The sequence below is a fragment of the Vicia villosa genome, unplaced genomic scaffold, assembly GCF_029867415.1.
Source record: "Vicia villosa cultivar HV-30 ecotype Madison, WI unplaced genomic scaffold, Vvil1.0 ctg.000664F_1_1, whole genome shotgun sequence".
NCBI lineage: Eukaryota > Viridiplantae > Streptophyta > Magnoliopsida > Fabales > Fabaceae > Vicia > Vicia villosa.
Window position 1 is genome coordinate 80,997 of NW_026705296.1, and position 19,279 is coordinate 100,275.

The 19,279-nt window shown below is 36.6% G+C and overlaps 1 protein-coding gene across 1 annotated transcript; it reads left to right on the forward strand.

Moving 5' to 3' along the window:
* The first annotated feature begins 10,940 nt into the window (after positions 1 to 10,940).
* Positions 10,941 to 12,583, forward strand: LOC131630258 (uncharacterized GPI-anchored protein At4g28100-like). Its single transcript, XM_058901052.1, has 2 exons — positions 10,941 to 11,739; positions 11,890 to 12,583. The coding sequence occupies exons 1-2, from the start codon at positions 11,155 to 11,157 to the stop codon at positions 12,205 to 12,207; spliced, it is 903 nt and encodes a 300-aa protein (XP_058757035.1). The 5' UTR covers positions 10,941 to 11,154; the 3' UTR covers positions 12,208 to 12,583.
* The last annotated feature ends 6,696 nt before the right edge of the window (positions 12,584 to 19,279 follow it).

Genomic DNA, 19,279 nt, shown 5'->3' on the forward strand with positions numbered 1-19,279 from the left:
TCTATTCTAAACATGTACAAGGCACTGGAAATCAGATTATATCACTAAGTTTTCAAAACACAAACCCTAACCACAAAATTTCTATTCCTAATCCACAATTAAACCCTAAGATATAAAACAAGCATACGAAATAGAAAAGGAAATGGAGAAGAAGCTGCTTACCTTGGTGATGATGAAGATGAAGAAAAAGCAAAGACTAAAATGGAGAAGCAAAGAGAAAGCAAGCTTAGAAGAGCAAAAATGGGGAAAATGAGGCACAAAGACCTCAAAACCCTATTTTCCCTTCAGAAAACGCGCTGGGCCGGGTCAAAGTCACAGGGCCCAAAATCAAAAATATTTTTTTTTTTTTTTCTGAAAACCAACCCGCGCTAAGCGGGGTATGAAGCGCGCTAAGCGCGCAAGTCTCTGGAACGAAGGGTTCCAAAATTTCAAAAGCGCGCTAAGCGGGCTAGGAGCGCGCTAAGCGCCCTTGACAGAACACAGAAAAATTTTTCTTTCTACCAGCATGTGAAACTGTACCGGTAGAATGATTTTGGCTCGACCAGAACGCAAAAAACATAAACGGTAAAAAACACATAAAACAAGCTGAATATATACAAATTGGGGTGCCTCCCAATAAGCGCTTTGTTTAACGTCGGTCAGCTCGACGGTCAAAGGCAATCAAGGATCACCAAACGATAAAACACAAGTTTCACGATTAAAATCACATCCTCGATAAACCTTCAACCTCTGACCATTAACTACCCATTCTTGCTTTGATTTTTGGTCCTCTATCACAATAGCCCCATGGCTTCTAACCTCTTTGACCAAAAATGGTCCGGACCATTTAGACTTCAACTTTCCCGGAAAAAGTCTTAACCGGGAATTGAAAAGTAAAACTAATTGCCCTACCTTAAAGTCCTTCATTCTAACCTTACTATCATGATAGAATTTGGTCTTTTCCTTGTAAATCGAATTAGACTTATAGGCATGCAATCTCATCTCTTCCAACTCATTAAGTTGGATTTTTCTTCTCTCTCCACACAACTTGTGGTCAAAATTCAAAAGCTTCAAGGCCCAATATGCCTTATGTTCTAGTTCTACGGGAAGGTGACAGCTTTTACCATACACCATTTGGAATGGTGTAAGACCGATCGGTGCTTTGAAAGCGGTCCGATACGCCCACAAGGTTTCATCAAGCTTCATTGACCAATCCTTCCTAGAACTAGACACAGTTTTCTCAAGAATTCTCTTAATCTCTCGATTGGTCCTCTCAACTTGCCCATTAGTTTGTGGATGATATGGAGTAGCTACCTTGTGCTTTACTCCATATTGCTCCAACACTTTTTCAAGCGGAGCATTACAGAAATGAGATCCACCATCACTAATTAATACTCTTGGCGAGCCAAACCGCGAAAATATATTTTTCTTCAAAAACTTTATCACGGTCTTACCATCCGCTTTGGGTGAAGCAATCGCTTCCACCCACTTAGACACGTAATCCACAGCTACCAAGATGTATTCATTTGACATTGAGGAAGGGAATGGTCCAACAAAGTCAATACCCCAACAATCAAATACCTCAACTTCTACAATACTTTGGAGGGGCATTTCCTCTCTTTTCCCTATTCCACCAGTTCTTTGACAACTGTCGCATGAGGCAACATGGTGGTAAGCATCTTTGAACAAAGTAGGCCACCAAAATCCCGATTGAAGGACTTTTGTGGCCGTACGCAAACCATTAAAATGACCACCATAAGGCGAATTGTGGCAATGCCACAAAATGCTTTTTGTCTCCTCATCTGCGACACATCTTCTCAAAAGATTGTCACTACTCAACTTAAACAAGTGAGGATCATCCCAAACATAGAAATTAGCATCGTTCAAAAACTTTTTTCTTTGATTCCAAGTTAGATCCTCAGGTATCCAGCCAGATGCTTTATGATTAGCCATATCTGCGAACCAGGGTCTAACTTCTTGTACCATGTACAGTTTTTCATCCGGGAATTCTTCCCTCACTTCTTTTTCATTGTTTGTCACCTCGGTATTCACTAACCGAGACAAATGATCCGCAATCAAATTTTCTGTACCTTTCTTATCTTTCACTTCAAGATCAAATTCTTGAAGCAAAAGAATCCACCGAATAAGCCTCTGTTTTGAATCAGGCTTGGTGAGAAGATATTTGATTGCGGCATGATCAGTATAACACACAACTTTAGAACCAATGAGGTAAGAGCGAAACTTTTCCAATGCAAATACAATTGCGAGCAATTCTTTTTCGGTAGTGGCATAGTTAACCTGTGCCTCATTTAAAACCTTGCTCGCATAATGTATAGCATGGAATTGCTTGTTCTTCCTTTGGCCTAAGACCGCACCAACCGCATAGTCACTAGCATCGCACATGAGTTCAAACTCAAGCGACCAATTAGGAGCGACAATTATGGGTGTGGTGGTCAAATTTTCTTTAAGTTCTAGGAAAGCTTTTAGACATGATTCATCAAAATTAAATTCCATACCTTTGTTGAGCAAATTACTCAAAGGCTTTGCGACCTTGGAGAAATCCTTGATGAATCTTCTATAGAACCCAGCATGTCCCAAAAAGCTCCTTATGCCTTTCACATTCACCGGAGGGGGAAGCTTTTCAATAACTTCAATTTTTGCCGGATCGACCTCAAGACCCTTTGAAGAAACCTTGTGGCCAAGAACAATCCCATCCGTCACCATGAAAGTGCATTTCTCCCAGTTGAGAACCAAATTTGTTTCAATGCATCTCTCCATCACCACATCAAGGTTCTTCAAGCACAAGTCAAATGATGACCCGTACACAGAAAAATCATCCATGAACACCTCAATGCTTTTTTCGATCAAATCTGAGAAGATAGCTTGCATGCACCTTTGAAATGTTGCAGGAGCATTACATAGTCCAAATGGCATTCTTCGGTAAGCGAAAACGCCAAAAGGACATGTAAAAGCAGTTTTCTCGTGGTCCGCCGGATTCACTGATATTTGATTGTATCCCGAATAACCATCCAAGAAACAATAAAAATTTCTTCCGGCTAACCTCTCTAACATTTGATCCATAAAAGGCAATGGAAAGTGATCTTTTCTTGTGGCTTGGTTCAACCTCCTATAATCAATACACATTCGCCACCCGGTCACCGCTCTCGAAGGAATCAACTCGTTCTTCTCATTTCTCACAACTGTCAATCCACCCTTCTTAGGAACCACATGCACCGGGCTCACCCATTCACTATCGGAGATGGGATAAATCATCCCCGCCTCTAATAACTTCACAACCTCTTTTCTAACAACTTCTTTCATGGTTGGATTCAATCGTCTTTGAGGTTGTGCTACGGGCCGAAAATCATCTTCTAACATAATCTTATGCATACAATAGGCCGGACTAATACCCTTCAAGTCGGATAAAACCCATCCTATTGCTTCTTGATTCTTTATCAATACTTCCTTCAATCGATGCTCTTCCTTGTTAGACAAACCACTATTAATGATAACCGGTTTAGTAGAATTGTCACCGAGAAACACGTATTTCAAGTGAGATGGTAACACATTCAACTCCACCTTTTGCTCTTCAACTTTAGGTTCATCCTTCAACTCTTCAATTTGAGTTTCAAATGGATTCATCTCCTCACAAGCCTCTAAGTTTCTCAAGCAATCTTCAATTTCCTTCTCTTGATCTTTGGTGAGAACTTCGAGAGCTTCCATTAAAGTCTTCTCAAGAGGATTCGATAAGTGCATTTGATTCTCCACTTTCATAATAGCCCTTTCGGTAGCATCGATTCTAAAACAATCATCCTCATCATTAGGATGCTTGATGGCTTCAAAGAGATCAAGACATAATTCTTCATCTTGGTACCTTAATTTCATTAAGCCATCATCAATATCGATCATCATTCGGGCCGTCTTCATAAAAGGCCTTCCTAAGATCAATGGAATCTCAGGATCTTCTTCCATGTCTATGACGATAAAATCAACAGGATACCAAAATTTGTCAACCTTGACAAGCAAGTCTTCCGCAACTCCATGAGGATGAGCTGTGGATTTATCTGCTAATGATAACGTCATTCTTGTCGGTTTCAAATCATTGATTCCTAATCTTCTCACCATTGACAAAGGGATCAAATTAATGCTAGAACCGGTATCTACCAAACCTTTGCCTATGTGGACATTTCCAATAGACACCGGTAAGGTTACCCGCCCCGGATCATTTGATTTTATCGGAGTAGTGCGTTGAATTAACGCATTACAACAAGAGCTCACCGTTACTACCTCCGGATCCAAGAATCTTCTCTTCTTCGTGATGATGTCTTTGATGAATTTTGCATACATCGGCATTTGCTCTAATGCTTCGGAAAAAGGAACATTAATTTGCAACTTGCTAAAAATGTCCAAGAACCGAGCATAGTGCTTTGCATCTTCTTTCTTTGACGGACCGGGAGGGTAAGGTAATTTCTTCACTTGTATAGAATCATCCACCTTCTTCTTTCCCTTTTCACTCACACTCAATTTTTTTCTCTCTTTTTCTACAACTTTCTCAAGAGTTTCTTTTTCCACTAATTCTTTCTCTTTCTCATTTTCAACTAAATCACCCTCAACATTTTTTTCTACTTCAATCACCCTATCTTTTTCACTCTCAACAATCTCCTCCTCAACTATTTCTCCTACACCCATATCAATATTTCTACCGCTACGAGTTAGAATTGACTTACAATGCTCACGAGGATTTTCTTGTGTAGTAGCCGGAAAAGGACCTTTGTTTTGATCGGCAAGTTGCTTTGACAATTGCCCGACTTGAGTTTCAAGGTTCTTAATTGCGGCATCCGTACTCTTTTGGCTTGCAATTTGCAATTGCATGAATTGGCTAAGAGTGTCCTCGATAGAAAGCTTTGTTTGTTGAGGTTGTTGATTGTAACCGCCTTGATAAGGATTTTGACGATTCGATGGGCCCGCTTCCGGCCTCCATCCTTGTTGATAACCTTGATTACCTCTTTGTTGGTAACCTTGGTTATTGTTGTAAGGTTGTTGTTGTTGTCTTCCACCATATCCTTGATTAGGATTAGACACATAATTCACCTCTTCACCCGGTGGAGGACAAAAACCAGTTTGATGGTCACCCCTACACAATTCACAACACATCACATGTTGATTTTTAGAAGGGCTCCCATTTATCTCTTTGATTTGTTGAGGGAGTTTTGACATTTGTTGAGTGAGCAATTCCACTTGTTGTGTCAATAACTTGTTTTGAGCAAGTATTGCATCACTAGTGTTCAATTCAAGAACTCCCGGTTTTCTTTGCAATGCACTACGGTTGTGTTGCCCTTGATGATCATTCAAAGCCATTCTATCAATGATAGCAATCGCTTCTTCAGCAGTTTTTGACATCAACGAACCACCCGCGGTAGCATCTAAAAGAGTTTTTGGTTGAGGTTGGAGTCCATTTCTAAAGATATGGATTTGAGACAATTCATCAAACCCATGACCTTTGCATTTTCTAACCATGGACTTGAACCTCTCCCATGCTTCATTGAGAGATTCATTCGAACCTTGAGAGAACACCGCAATAGAAGTTTTCGCTTCCATGAACCTATTGTGAGGAAAGAACCGATCCAAGAACTTCTCTTCTAACTCGTTCCAATTTGTCATGACATTATTAGGTTGATCAAGGTACCATTCCTTAGCTTTTCCAATTAAGGAATGAGGAAAAAGTCTCCTGAACACCTGTTCTTCTTGGTCTTCCGGAGCACCAATTGTTCCGGCAATCTCGTAGAACTTTGTTAGATGAGTAAATGGATCCTCGTGATCTGCCCCTGTGAACGGATTTTGGTATAACAATTGAAGTAACCCCGTCTTCATCTCGGAGTTTCTTCCATTGGCCTGATCACGAGCAAATTGTGCATTGAGACGAGGGCTGTTAACACATGGCCCTCGAGGTGGTGGTGGATCCGCAGCCATTTCTTCCTCAACCAAGTTTTCAACCGGAGTTGAAGAAGAAGATGCTTCTTGTTGTTGTCTTCTTTCCCTAGCTAGTTGTCTCCTCCTACGAGTTTTGCTATTCTCTCTACGAGCAGTCCTCTCAATCTCAGGATCAAAAAGGAGTTGATCTGCAGGTATACGTCCTCGCATAAACTGTAATCTGAAAAACTAACCAAGCAAATTAACAAACACAAGGAAAATAAATTTAGAAACAAGATATTAATTATAAGACTCAATACAAAACAAACTATTGCAATGCTTGCAATATCTAAACAACAATCCCCGGCAACGGCGCCATTTTGTTGAAAGAGTATTGTGGTGTACTTTTCGCTATTATCGTATCCACAGGGATTATTGCGATATCACCGCCGTTCTATAGCCTATTTTGTCTTGAGTTATGGTTACTTTAAATTTGGGTTTGCAAAAGATCATTCAATTCTTTTAGTAGCAAAGAGTAAATTAATGAAAGTTCTAAGTTAAAGAAAATGTATCAAGATTCGATTTCATCGACCTAAATTTGTATGTCTCCTTATAAATAGATGCTTATGAACTTGCTAACGATCAATATAATTACGTATCGACACCTATATCGTCCGTGTCCGCAACGATATAGTTAGATTTACCGTATTGTTTAACCGACGATTTCTCCACCGTTTAAACAATACAAATAACGTTTTAAGAACCGATACTTAGTAAACATCAAACTCTAAATCCATGTCTGCAACTTATAGTTTGAAAGATGATTAGTTAGGTCTAGATACAAACATTGATGTCTCAAACACTCATACCAAAGAAAAAGCTTTAATAAACAAACTAAACCATCTATATTGATCATCACTTGTTCATACACATATATTCACAAGAAAAACATACAAAAGGCTAGGAAGATTACATCTTATCTTGATACAAAAGTGATTTAGCTATCCATGAGAATGGTAGCTTGCATAAGAAGGTAAGGATGAAGATCAACAAGCATCAAATGGCGATTAATCGACGATCAAGGCCTCCAATCTTCAACTCTATATTTGCTACAGTGTATATTGCTCTTGTTTCTCTCTAAAAATATCTCCACACAACTTCAAAAGTGATCTGGCCCATAAACAAATAAACAAAGTTTCGCAGACCGCGCTTAGCGCGGTGCAGCCCGCTAAGCGCGCTATCATTAATTGCTCAAACCGCCCAACCGCGCTAAGCGGGCTCCAGACCTCGCTTAGCGCGGAACTCTCTGCCAGAACTTCCTTCTTTTCTTCAAAAGCGCGCTTAGCGGGCTCAACCTCGCTTAGCGCGCTACCTCTTTTCAGCAATCCTTGGCTTTGGCCTTGGAACATCTTCAAAGTGCTTTTTCCATGGTCCAAGCTTCCAATTATCTATAAAAACTACAAAATCCAACATAGATTGCAAAGATAAGAACTATTCAACAATAATATAAATATAAGAATATATATATACCAAATGACAATAAAATACTACTTATTAACCACAAAAAGACTTGAGAGTTACCAAAAATTACCTAAGATATTTACACAAATTGGTAACTAACAAAACCCAAAGTCACAAACTTCAAAAGATTGCTCGTAAGATTATCACTGAAGGTATGTATTTATAAGCAATTCAAATTTCTTTTATTATTGACAAACTGCCCCTAGTTTGAAAGTTTTTAAGAATTATATTTTGTTACAAAATAAAATATTTTTTAATTGAGAGACTGATTATTCTCATTAAAGAAGAATATCAGAGACATGATTAAATAGAAAAGTTTTGGTTGTTTTAAACAACAAAAAGAAATTCGGTGTGGTTCTGAAGCCATATAGAAAATCGTTAAAGAATTAGAATCGCAATATTGTGAACCGAATTAAGAATGGGAACCCTTCTATGGCCCCAGTTGCTCCAACTAGACAACAACCACCACCTCAAAGAAATGACGTTGTTTTCCCTTTGTTTAAACTGTGGAAAACTAAGTCATATGGCTAAGAGATGTAGAAGCAGTCTTGAACCTGGTGTAGCCCGTAATGAACAAGTTAACCTGGCTAATGGACAATTTATTACTATGATAATTGAAATCAAATTGGTTGATGGATTTGATGGTTGATGGATAAACACTGATGTCTCTCGTCATGTTTGTTATGATAGTGTTACGTTTAAAACATACACGAATACTAAAGATAAGAAAGTGTTGATGGGAGATGTCCACACCACTAATGTTGTCAATATTGGAGAAGTGGACCATGGCCACCTATGAAAAGACTTTAATCTTGAAGGATGTCATGTATACTCCAGAGATTATAAAGAATCATGTATATGTTTTTTTCTTCTTCTTCTAAATAAGGCAAGATTTAGTCAGTTTATTAGGGTAGATTTATACACCATCATCACAAAGAATGATATTTTTGTGAATGAAATTGATAAGTTTAAAAACTTTGTAAAGAATTTGAAAATGATTCAGTAAGAATTTGTAGTGATAGGTAATCTGTATGATTCTAGCTTATTTAATTATTTTTAAACAACATAGAATTTTACATGAAACGACTGCTCCATATTCTCCTGAAATGAATGGTAAAGAAGGAAGAGAGAATAGAATTCTTACTGAACTTGTTGTTGAAATTATGACGAATTCTAGTGCTGCACCTCACTGGTGGGGGGAAATTCTATTGATTGTTTGTTATGTCCTGAATAGAGTTCCCAAGTCAAAGAGTAATATTTCTCCTTATGATATATTAAAGAAAAGACAACCAATCTTGTCTTATTTGAGAACTTGGGGGTGTCTGCCTTATGTCAGAAATCCGGATCTGAAACGAGTTAAACTCGCTAGTAGAGCATATGAATGTGTATTCATTAGGTATGTAGCAAACAGTAAGGCATATAGGTTTTATGACCTAAATGCAAAAGCGATCATAGAATCAAATTATGGTAATTTCTATGAATACGAATTTCCCTTCAAATCGAGAAATAGTGGGGGCACTCAATCGAGTCACATTCTTGTGATAAGAAGCACAGAAAGCAGCAACAATGTAGAAACAGAACTTCGACGAAGTAAAAGAGTAAGAGTTTCAAAATACTATGGGCCTGGTTATGCAGCTTATAATGTAGAAGAAGATCCAATAAATCTTCAAGAAGTCTTGTCATCTCTGGATGCAGATTTATGGCAAGAACCTATCAATGATGAGATAGAATCTCTAGAATCTAAAAGGACCTGACACTTAGTAGACTTGCCTACTGGTTGCAAACCAATTAGTTGTAAATGAGTTTTCAAAAAGAAACTAAAACCTTATGGAACAATTGATAAATACAAGGCTCGCCTTGTAGACCAGGGTTTTAGACATAGCGAAAATATAGATTTCTTCAACACCTTCTCTCTAGTCACCAGGATTACATCCATTATGGTACTTATTTCAATAGCTGCTATTTATAACTTAATAGTTTACCAAATGGATGTTAAAACGTTTTTTTTAAATGGTGACTTAAAGAAGAAATCTATATGGATCAACCGGAAGGGTTTGTGATACACGGACAAGAAAATAAGGTCTGTAAGTTAGACAAGTCTCTGTATGGATTAAAACAAGCGCCTAAATAATGGCATGAAAAGTTTGATAACTTAATGATATCGAATGAGTATAAAGTGAATGAAAGTGACAAATGCGTTTATTACAAATTCGAGAATTGCATCTGCACTATCATATGTCTCTATGTAGACGATTTACTCATATTTGGATCAAACATTCAGACTATTAATGATGTGAAATCATTGTTGTGCAACAACTTTGATATGAAAGATCCCGGAGAAGCAAGTGTGATTCTTGGTATCAAGATCATGAGATCCGAGCAAGAAATTTTTTTGGATCAATCACACTATGTGGAGAAGATCTTAAAGAAATATAAATACTTTGATTATAAACCTCCGTGCACACCATATGATCCAAGTTTGAAATTGTTTAAGAACACTGGTGTAAGTGTAGGTGACAAATAGAGTATGCGAGCATCATTGGCAGTCTTAGGCATGCCACTGATTGACTAGACCCGACATTACATATGTTGTAGAATTGCTATGCAAATTTACAAGTAGACCGAGTAACGAACACTGGCAAGCTATTGAGCGAGTCATGAGGTACCTTAAATGCAAATTTAATATATATACTCCCTTCGCAATAAATTATAAGCAAATTTTACTTTTTAGGTTCATTCAATAGTTAATGTATTTGGCCTATATATATAAACCAGATACATTTACTATTGAATGAACCTAAAAAGCGAAATTTGTTTATAATTTTTTACGGAGGAGTATATATATATATATATATATATATATATATATATATATATATATATATATATATATATATATATATATATATATATGTATGTATATATATATATAAAATAAAGTTTCTCCTCGGTTAATTTTATAACTGATAGGTAAAGTTGTATGTTTTTTTATAAATACAAAATTGTAATTGCTGGAGTTCAAATTCATGTACAATACACTTTTTTCTCGGTTATTTAAAAATCGAGGATTAAAGTGAAAATTTTATGACATTTTTTGTTACCTTGCATTTGAAATCAAGGTAAAAGCCCCTCTCAACTTGGATAAAATGGATTTTTGTTAATTTGTATAGAATAGTTTACAAATCCTAGATGTTTTATTTACAACATACATTTTCTGTGTAATTTTGATGAGTTAAAGAGAATTTAGAATAAAAGAAATAGAGTAATGATTGTGTGTTAAAATGGATAAATATTCTTATTTTATTTTTAATAAATTTAAACCTTTGATAATTCTTTTAATCTAACCATCATTCTAGATTTCACCCATTTTCTAATATAAATAAATGATAGTAAAAATGCGATGAATCTAAAAGCAAAAATTAGTGGTCCACCCATGGACCAATCTTTTCATTTCTTCATATTGTATACGAACCACAACAAAATGTGATGAAAAGAAATCACAATGACACACAAGAAAAACAAACAATTTTTCACCCTAAAAAAGTGAAAAGTGAAAAGGACACTACGAGCTATCAAATTCTCTGACACACTTTTGATCTTCAGCTGTTTCAAAACCTTGTGAATCATATCAACTCCCATTGGATATTATTATCCAATCCCATTTATGTACCAACACCAAACCAACTCTTCCACAACTCCATTCTCAACACAAATATTCACACTCAACATAATTGCAAGATAAAAATGCAATCATTAACTTCCTTTCTAGCTCTCTTCATTTTCCTAACATCATTATCACACCCTTCACATTCAAACACAGTCCCTTCATTTCCCACTCCAACTCAATCCCCAATATGCAAACTAGACCTCTCCAACGAACTCTTCGGCGGCGTAAACGTCGCCTGCGGCAACAACCTCGACCGAAGCCGCTGTTGTCCCGTTCTCGCCGCTTGGCTCTTCGCTGCTCACGCGCGAAGAGCCTTAGAGATTTCCCCTATACCATCTGAAAATTCCATCGACCTTCCGAGAATGCCTGATGATTCTCAGAAGTGTGTTAACTCCCTCCAAGACTCTCTTCGAAACAGAAACATTATAATCCCAACACCAAATGCTAGCTGTGATGCTGTTTTATGTTTCTGTGGAATCAGGCTTCATCAGATAAGCTCATTAAATTGTCCAACCGCTTTTAATGTTTCGGATTTTACCACGGTTCGTAATGTATCTGGTTCTCATAAAGCTACTCCTACTGCTGCGGTTCGTGAATTGGAGAAGAATTGCCGTAACTCTTCTTATGCTGGTTGCACCAATTGTCTGGCTACATTGCAAAAGGTAAATTAATCAGCGTCTGTGTCCGTGTCAGACACAGACATAGACACAGATACATGTAATTACGTTTAATTTATATATTTTTAAAACTATTATCGGTGTCAATTTCTCAATGTGATGTTTTTGAAATTTAATTAATTGATGAATGTGCAGTTAAAAGTGCACAAGAAAGAGAGCAAGGAAAGTGACAGGGAGAGGAAGATGTTCAACCGGGACTGTCAACTGATGGCACTAACATGGCTGTTGGGGAAGAACAAGACGTTGTATATACCAACAGTATCAGCGGTGTTACGTGCTATAATGTACAGTGCACATCCACACGATGTAATGTGTAGTCCAGACCAGGAGAACATGCCTCTGGCCGTTGATTCGATGCAATTCGATCACGCGAGTAGTAGCGCGGCGCAATCTTGGCCGTTCATCAAGTTGTTTTGGAGTATGATTATTATTATGATTGGGATTGTGATGTAATCGTGACCCAAATTATTGTGGTTTCTGTATGAACATGAAGGTCTACTACAGTGACGGGTTGTTCGAGACTTGCAAGGGTCTATGTGTTAGTCACGTGAAACTATATTATTGGAAAAATATATATGCAAAGAGACAAAGAGGTACGTTTCAGTTTTGTCCATTTTTGCTGTATGATCGAATAATGCAGCTTTGGAGCAAACAAAAAGAAGAGACAATGCAACAAGTTAGACAAATGACAACATGTCACGGGCCTCAAATCTCCTATCATCACTTGTGTGTGTATGTTTGCTTATTACTTTTCGGATACCACAAATGTTTGTTGTATTTGATCATTCACATTGGTTAAAATTATATTTGTGATGCATATTTTTAATTAGATGTTTGTTATATCAAAATTTTGAAAAAAGAACTTTGACCGAGCTATAGCTCGGCTTAGGATCTGTATGGTTTAAACTGTCTCTCTGGAGAGGAGAGAAATTTTAATAGAAGAAAATGGAAAAGAAGGTGTAATGACTTAATAGAATAAGAGCAATTTGAAATCACTTTGTTATTTGATAATGGAGGTTCCCCTAATACAAAATTAGAGAGTTAGTGCTTCAATATTAAACTCAATTACGGGAAAGTAAAGAAAGTTTCTCAAGAATTTCCAACTAGTGGGTACAAAAGAGAGGAGAGAAACTAATTAAAATCAATCACACCTTATTCATTTCCACTAATTAGTTTTATATTCTCTCAACCTGTTTCTAGAATATTTGGTCCTTTGGCAATGCCTTGCTTCCACTATTTTTGAATCCATAACAATTTTTATTCTCTCTTGTGCAACCACATTCTCTAACTAAACATGTTATGGGGCCTTTGGAAGCCTTACAATACCTCACCCATTGAAGAAAACCTTGTCCTCAAGGTTGAAATTAAGGTACGTCAACTCCATATCAACTTTGTTTATCCAAGCCCATCCAGCTGAGAAGGACCTGTGGAACAGGAGTGGAACCTCTAAGAATGACTCTCCTATCAAATACAATAGTTGGTTGCATAATAGGTCCCAATTTCGAAGTGGTTAATGGTAATGGCATGCATGGTGTTGTGTTTGGACACAGAAACACTTTTGTTGCAAAACATGGAACACCAAATGTATTTTTGTTGTCGCCGGTAGTTCCAAATGATACGCAACTGTACCAATTCTTGTCATAATGACAAACATACCAATTCTTGTTAGCACACGACACAGTTTTGAATAAATGACTTGATATCTATGTGCATCTTAGACGAAACAAATTGAAATGATGCGAGCTATTGTAAGTGTAATTCCAGAGTGACCGCCAATAAGGGAAGAATGGAATTCCTCTAATATGTGTTGAATTACGGAACTGGAGGCGAGAATAACCAAATGATTCTTCCAATATAACAAGCCTTCTCTGACACAGTAGTTTGGGTCCAAAATAGAGTGATTTAGGCACTATTGTATCACAACATTAAGATGAAGGTCTTGTTGTAAAGCACTACGAAGATCCTTTAAAAATTAGGTGTGAGGTTTAAACCACGCTACCAAATAGATTCGAGATAAAGCATCTGCAGCGAGAGTTTTCTTCCCGAGTTTGTACTCACTGGTGAAGTCAAAACCAATAAATTTATGTGCCACGCTTGCTGTTCCGGTGTCTATAAATTCTGTTCTAGGAGTGCCTTGAGACTCTTTTGATCTCTCAGAATGATAAACTTATTTCAAGCCAGATATGATTTTTGAAACTATACAAGATGATGAATAATAAAAGGAGTAATGAACACAACAAGTGAAAATTTGGTTCAGTGTAAAACACACCTACATCTAGAGGGCACTCTACCCAAGAAAGGATAATCACTATTTCAAAATAGTACTCTTAGTCTTATATGAGCAATATCCCCATGAAACTCAATGGCTCTTCCTAGTCCTAGTGACTTTCTACTTAGGACTCACTATCGAACTATTTCACTCCCAATAGTAAGAAGGACTAATGGTCTTACTCTAAATTCTACCAATTCAAGGTCACATTCCTAATAGTACCTGTGAAGCTTCGTTCTATTCAACACCTAAATATGAGAACCCTCTCACTTTCACGTAACCACTATTTCCTGGTGATCAACATCAATAATCAAAATGATTTTATGTTGAATATACAACTAAACTAAACTACCAACTACCATGACCTGTGATTGAAGCAATAACATTGCATACAAGTAACACACACTCTTTGCTCTCAAGCTTATAGACTTAGTATCTTGGAGAAAAGTTTTACAACTCAACTACAAAACCAAACTTTATGCCTTAAAATATGAATAGATGCACTAGATTGGTGCATAAAGATAACACAAATAAAGACTAAAAAGCTTAACCATAACACAATGAATCTTCTTCACATGCACACCTCAAACATGAGGTTTGAGTTAGGGGTGGCAAAACGGGTCGTGGCCCGCCAAGCCGGCCCGCGCACCCGCCAAAAAATGGCGGGTTGGGTTGGGATTTTAGGTCCGCCGCTCACTAAAGCCCGCCCCGCCAAAACCCGCCGCCCGCCAGCTAAAGCCCGCCCTTCCTCCAAAACTCACTATTTTTTTAGTTAATTCTAGTAATTGCAATTTTCGATGGTTTATTTTATACATTTATTTATAAATATATGTAATTTTTTTAAGTAAATTTGTTAAAAAATTGCTTTTATAAAAATTTGTTTTAAAAAAAAGTGAAAAGTTTAATTAAAAGGTAAAAAAACCTATTTATCTATTAAAAAAATATAAATAAAAATAGGCGGGTAAGCCCGCCGCCCGCCAACCCGCCATCTTGGCGGGGCGGGCATGACTTTTATGCCCATTTCACTTGGCGGGCATGCCCGCCCCGCTCGTTTTTTGGCGGGCATAAAGCGGGGCGAGCGGCGGGCGGGGCGGACGGCCCATTTTGCACCCCTAGTTTGAGTCTCCTTAAAATAGAAATGCTTCTTTAGGGGTTTTCTTCTTTGGATATCAGCTGATATCTCGTCCAAACTTAGTTGGATTCTATTTTTAATTTGTTCCAAAAAGAATACAACAAAAGATATGATTTGATTCAAATTCAAATTCAAATTTAAATCTCAAATATTTTATTTGATCGTGTTCAACTAATCAAACAAATCATATCACACATTGCTAAAAAATATCAACAACCCTTGTTGCATAAGTAACAGAAAACACATTCCATTAAACTGAAAAACATGCGCTCACAACAGCATCCTTATCCATGGAGAGATGCTCTACACATGGGGGAACGTCATGTTCCACACACTACGGAATTTATTGTCTCCGGCAACACTTTTTTAGGCAATATGTGTAAATTGTTGCCTAAAAAAATATCTGGCAACGATTTTTGTGTGTTGCCAAGACAATTTTCGCAACACCTTGCAAATGTACCCTATACTACTTCTGGGGACGATTATAGAGCGTTGTTATAATTTATCTTTGGAAATATGTAATAAATGTCCCCTCAAATATTTCTGGGAACAATTTTGAAGTGTCACATTATTCTTCACACAAAAGCTACGTTTTCTAAATGTTGCATAAATTTTTATTTAAAAAAATTTGACTGGCAACTTTCCTTTCAAACATAATCATTTTTATTTAATTTAATAATAAAACATATATTTTATAAAATTAAAATATTAAAAAATAATAATAAAATAAAAGACTCACGTGAGCCAAATCTAATTAAGCCCAGTTTCCACACAAGTCTTAGCTACAGGGAAAAGAAAATTAGAAAGAAAAGGAAAAGTCATAGTGAAGGGTGAACGAGGAACAAAACCTAAAAAGGAAGACTGCGCATCGGTGTGGTTGCGTTGCTGTGAGGCGCCGGTTGCGTTGTTGTACGTCGTCGGTTGCGTTGCTGTGGTCGTGTTGCTGTGCGTGTTGTTGTGTTTTCGACATCTTCGCTTCTTCTTTTGCGTCTTTTCCGGTAAGTGTTTTGCTGTGACTCTATGTATGTGAGGATATTTTGATATAGTATGAAATTTGTGTGACTCTGTATGTATGTATCCGTAATCGAATATTACACTGAATTCATGATTTATATGTTGGTTTCGGCGGTGCGAGTCGAAGTTTGTTAGCTTTGGCTTTGGTATAGGTTATTGATTGGGCTTGACATTGTTTTTTCTGTCAATAAAGTGTCAATAGGAGAGGTCTGTGTTATTTTTCGAGGACTGTTTTTGATTTCGTTTTAGTGTGTTCCTCTGTATTATTGATTTTTCTCCTCTTCTAACTTTGCTTAGTTAGTTTCTTTAAGAAAATAAGTTATCCAATTGAAAGTGTTCTTACAGGATAAAGTTCTTAAGCAAATCTAATCAATCTTCTTTGTTGAGTAAATCTTCTTATCAATCAGAACATCCAAATTCACTCTCTTCATATATATCTTCTTTGTTGAGTAAATCCGAACCAAAACTTCCTTCAAAGCAAATCTAATCAATCTTCTGAAGGATTTAACATCATGACAAATCAAAAACCAATCCTTACACCTAGATGTTATATAATCACATGTTGAATCTCTTGTTTAATAAGTTCTGTCAAGAAATTTAGCTGAACAACAATCACCCTCAACTTCTAGCTAACAAACTAAGGTCAAATGCTAGAACACAAGCTGGAACGTCTAGTTCCACATGTTGCCTCTGCATAAAATACATCTTGTACATATGTTGGTTTACCTAGTGCAACCAATCAAAAGGAACTACAAGTGTGTCAAAATAATGAAAATTTCTAATGAGCATTACAAATAACATTCATGTGACCGAAACTTGATGAACAAGTTCCCGCACCTTAAATTGGAGGAACAGTGGACGTCTTAACCATTAGTAACAAGTTGGACTCATTACATGTGAGATTGCATCAGGTGAAAAGGTGGAGCATCTAACAAAACTTATCAATAATAATAATGCAAGTGGAAGAAGCCTTGAGTTCAAAATGAGCTAAAAGCCAAGAGCAAAATAATTAATCCCCCCATCTGTATCCAAAAAAATGAATTATTGGAACATAAGATAATATAATCAAACTAGGATTTAGGCTGACTATCTTAACTGAAGAATTATGGTATAACAGGCACCGTCAGGAAGCACACATACACACGCACACATACACACACACTAACACGACTAATTTGTAAAAAGATTGAGTTGTGCCTAATTTTGGATGTGGTCCCCTTAGATAGATTCTGAGTGTATATGAATTGAGCTGCTAGATTAAGATATGGAGGGAAGTAAAATTTTTCTTTCTAATATTATATGTCGCATCATGTGAGGACAAGTAATGATTCAAGTTGGGGGTGTGATACCTAACATTTATCGAGTTATTGCAAACCTTATCATTTGAATTTATATTTTTAATTCATTTAATTTAATAGCTTAATTTATTGCATTTTGTTGTTTTTAAGTATATTTTAAAGAGTACAATAGGTGCTCTCATTTGTTAGTTTTTATGCATTTGTTACTTGTGTAAAGATAACTTCATATGAGTCCTGGAAAGAGAAATCTGGAATAACGCTTTAACGCCAATTTAAAGTGGAGAGCTATATGCAATAAAAGATACAAGTAGTGGACATTCATAGTTTTAGGGCTTACGTGGCAGCAATCTGCAAAATGGAATGCATTTGAATCAAATAACAAAGAGATAAGAACAAGGCGCTAGAGGAAAAAACTCTTCACAATAATACACCCACTATATCGCCCATCTTGTCTACCTACTATAAAGGACTGGTGTAAGACATTTCTGCCTGAATACCTGCGTCACTAGCCTACCACATGACACTTTGTATCCCACATGTTGATCGTACCTGACTCTACAATGGTACAAAAATGAGGAATTAGAGGGAAACTTGTTGATTCCTTTGGTCCATAATTCACGAATATAAAAAATCCCATGATCCAAGACAACACAAAAACCCTAGATCGAAGTGACTATAAAAGGACCTGTTAGAGGAAATGCAAAGAAGTTCATAAATTTGGAGAAAGAAACACTTTGTGAAAATCAGTGAAGAGAGTGAGCTGAACAAGGTGGAGAACTTCATCTTCTCATCATCTCATGTGTATGCTACCAGTATCTGGAGTGACAGAGGTTGTTTGTTGTTGATTGAGGATTACAAGAAGACAAATAAGTTACTCTTATGTTTTCATTTTTTTCATTATATGTTTAAGAATGTTTAGCTTACGATCCAGTATTGATGTATGTACTCATCATGAGGTAAATCCTTTTATATTGAGCAATGTGAAATTAATATGACATAGTTGTTTGTGTTAAATAATGTGTAGTGCTTTACTTTATCATTTGTCAAACTGTCGTAAATCTTCTTCTTTAAATGATCAACTTAGGAAAAGATACAATCTTGTTGTTGTGAGAGATCCAACAGCAAGTGGATTTCATGATAAAAGTGATTAAAAATAATAGGATAGAAATATTCACTAGCTTAACTACTTTAGACATAAAGAGCTACAGTCGTAAAGGACATTCAGAATAAAACTAGACATGCATTAAAGTTAAAAGCGAGGTTTAGATATTTGTCCTCTTGATTTACTGTTTATGATTTTTATGCTGTAGAGATACACCACAAGATCACTTTCTAACCTCTTTTGGCACGACATAACACATCATGTAGACACAATATACAAGTTATATTAATGGATCATTGCCCAAAATTCTCTCCATTATTAACTTCATTTTATTCTTATTAAACTGTTTTTAGCATTATTTACTCAAAAACTGGACATGTGACAATCATCAACTATTTTTATTCTTGCTTATGCTCATTTATAAAAGAAGGTTTTACAAATCAATCTAAGTTATTTTCCACTCCCTCTGGGTTCGACATCCTTACTATTCTATCACTTACTACTTTAGAATACATGTATACTTGCATATGACATCTCACATTTTCAAGCAACACCTTAAGATACAAAATTTTCATAGTAACTTAGTGGAGCATCCGCATTTCGCATTGCATAGGGCTAATATGGAAATTAGAAAATTCCATATGATTTTAGGAAATAGATTTGGGGATGGACTCCATGAACTCAACACACTTATAGCGTGTGACTCATGA

Bases quoted from the DNA above. Each gene is read 5' to 3' on its own strand.
- LOC131630258 (XM_058901052.1), top strand. From the start codon at position 11,155: ATGCAATCATTAACTTCCTTTCTAGCTCTCTTCATTTTCCTAACATCA. The intron at 11,740-11,889 runs GTAAATTAATCA...ATGAATGTGCAG, and splicing joins GTCTGGCTACATTGCAAAAG to TTAAAAGTGCACAAGAAAGA.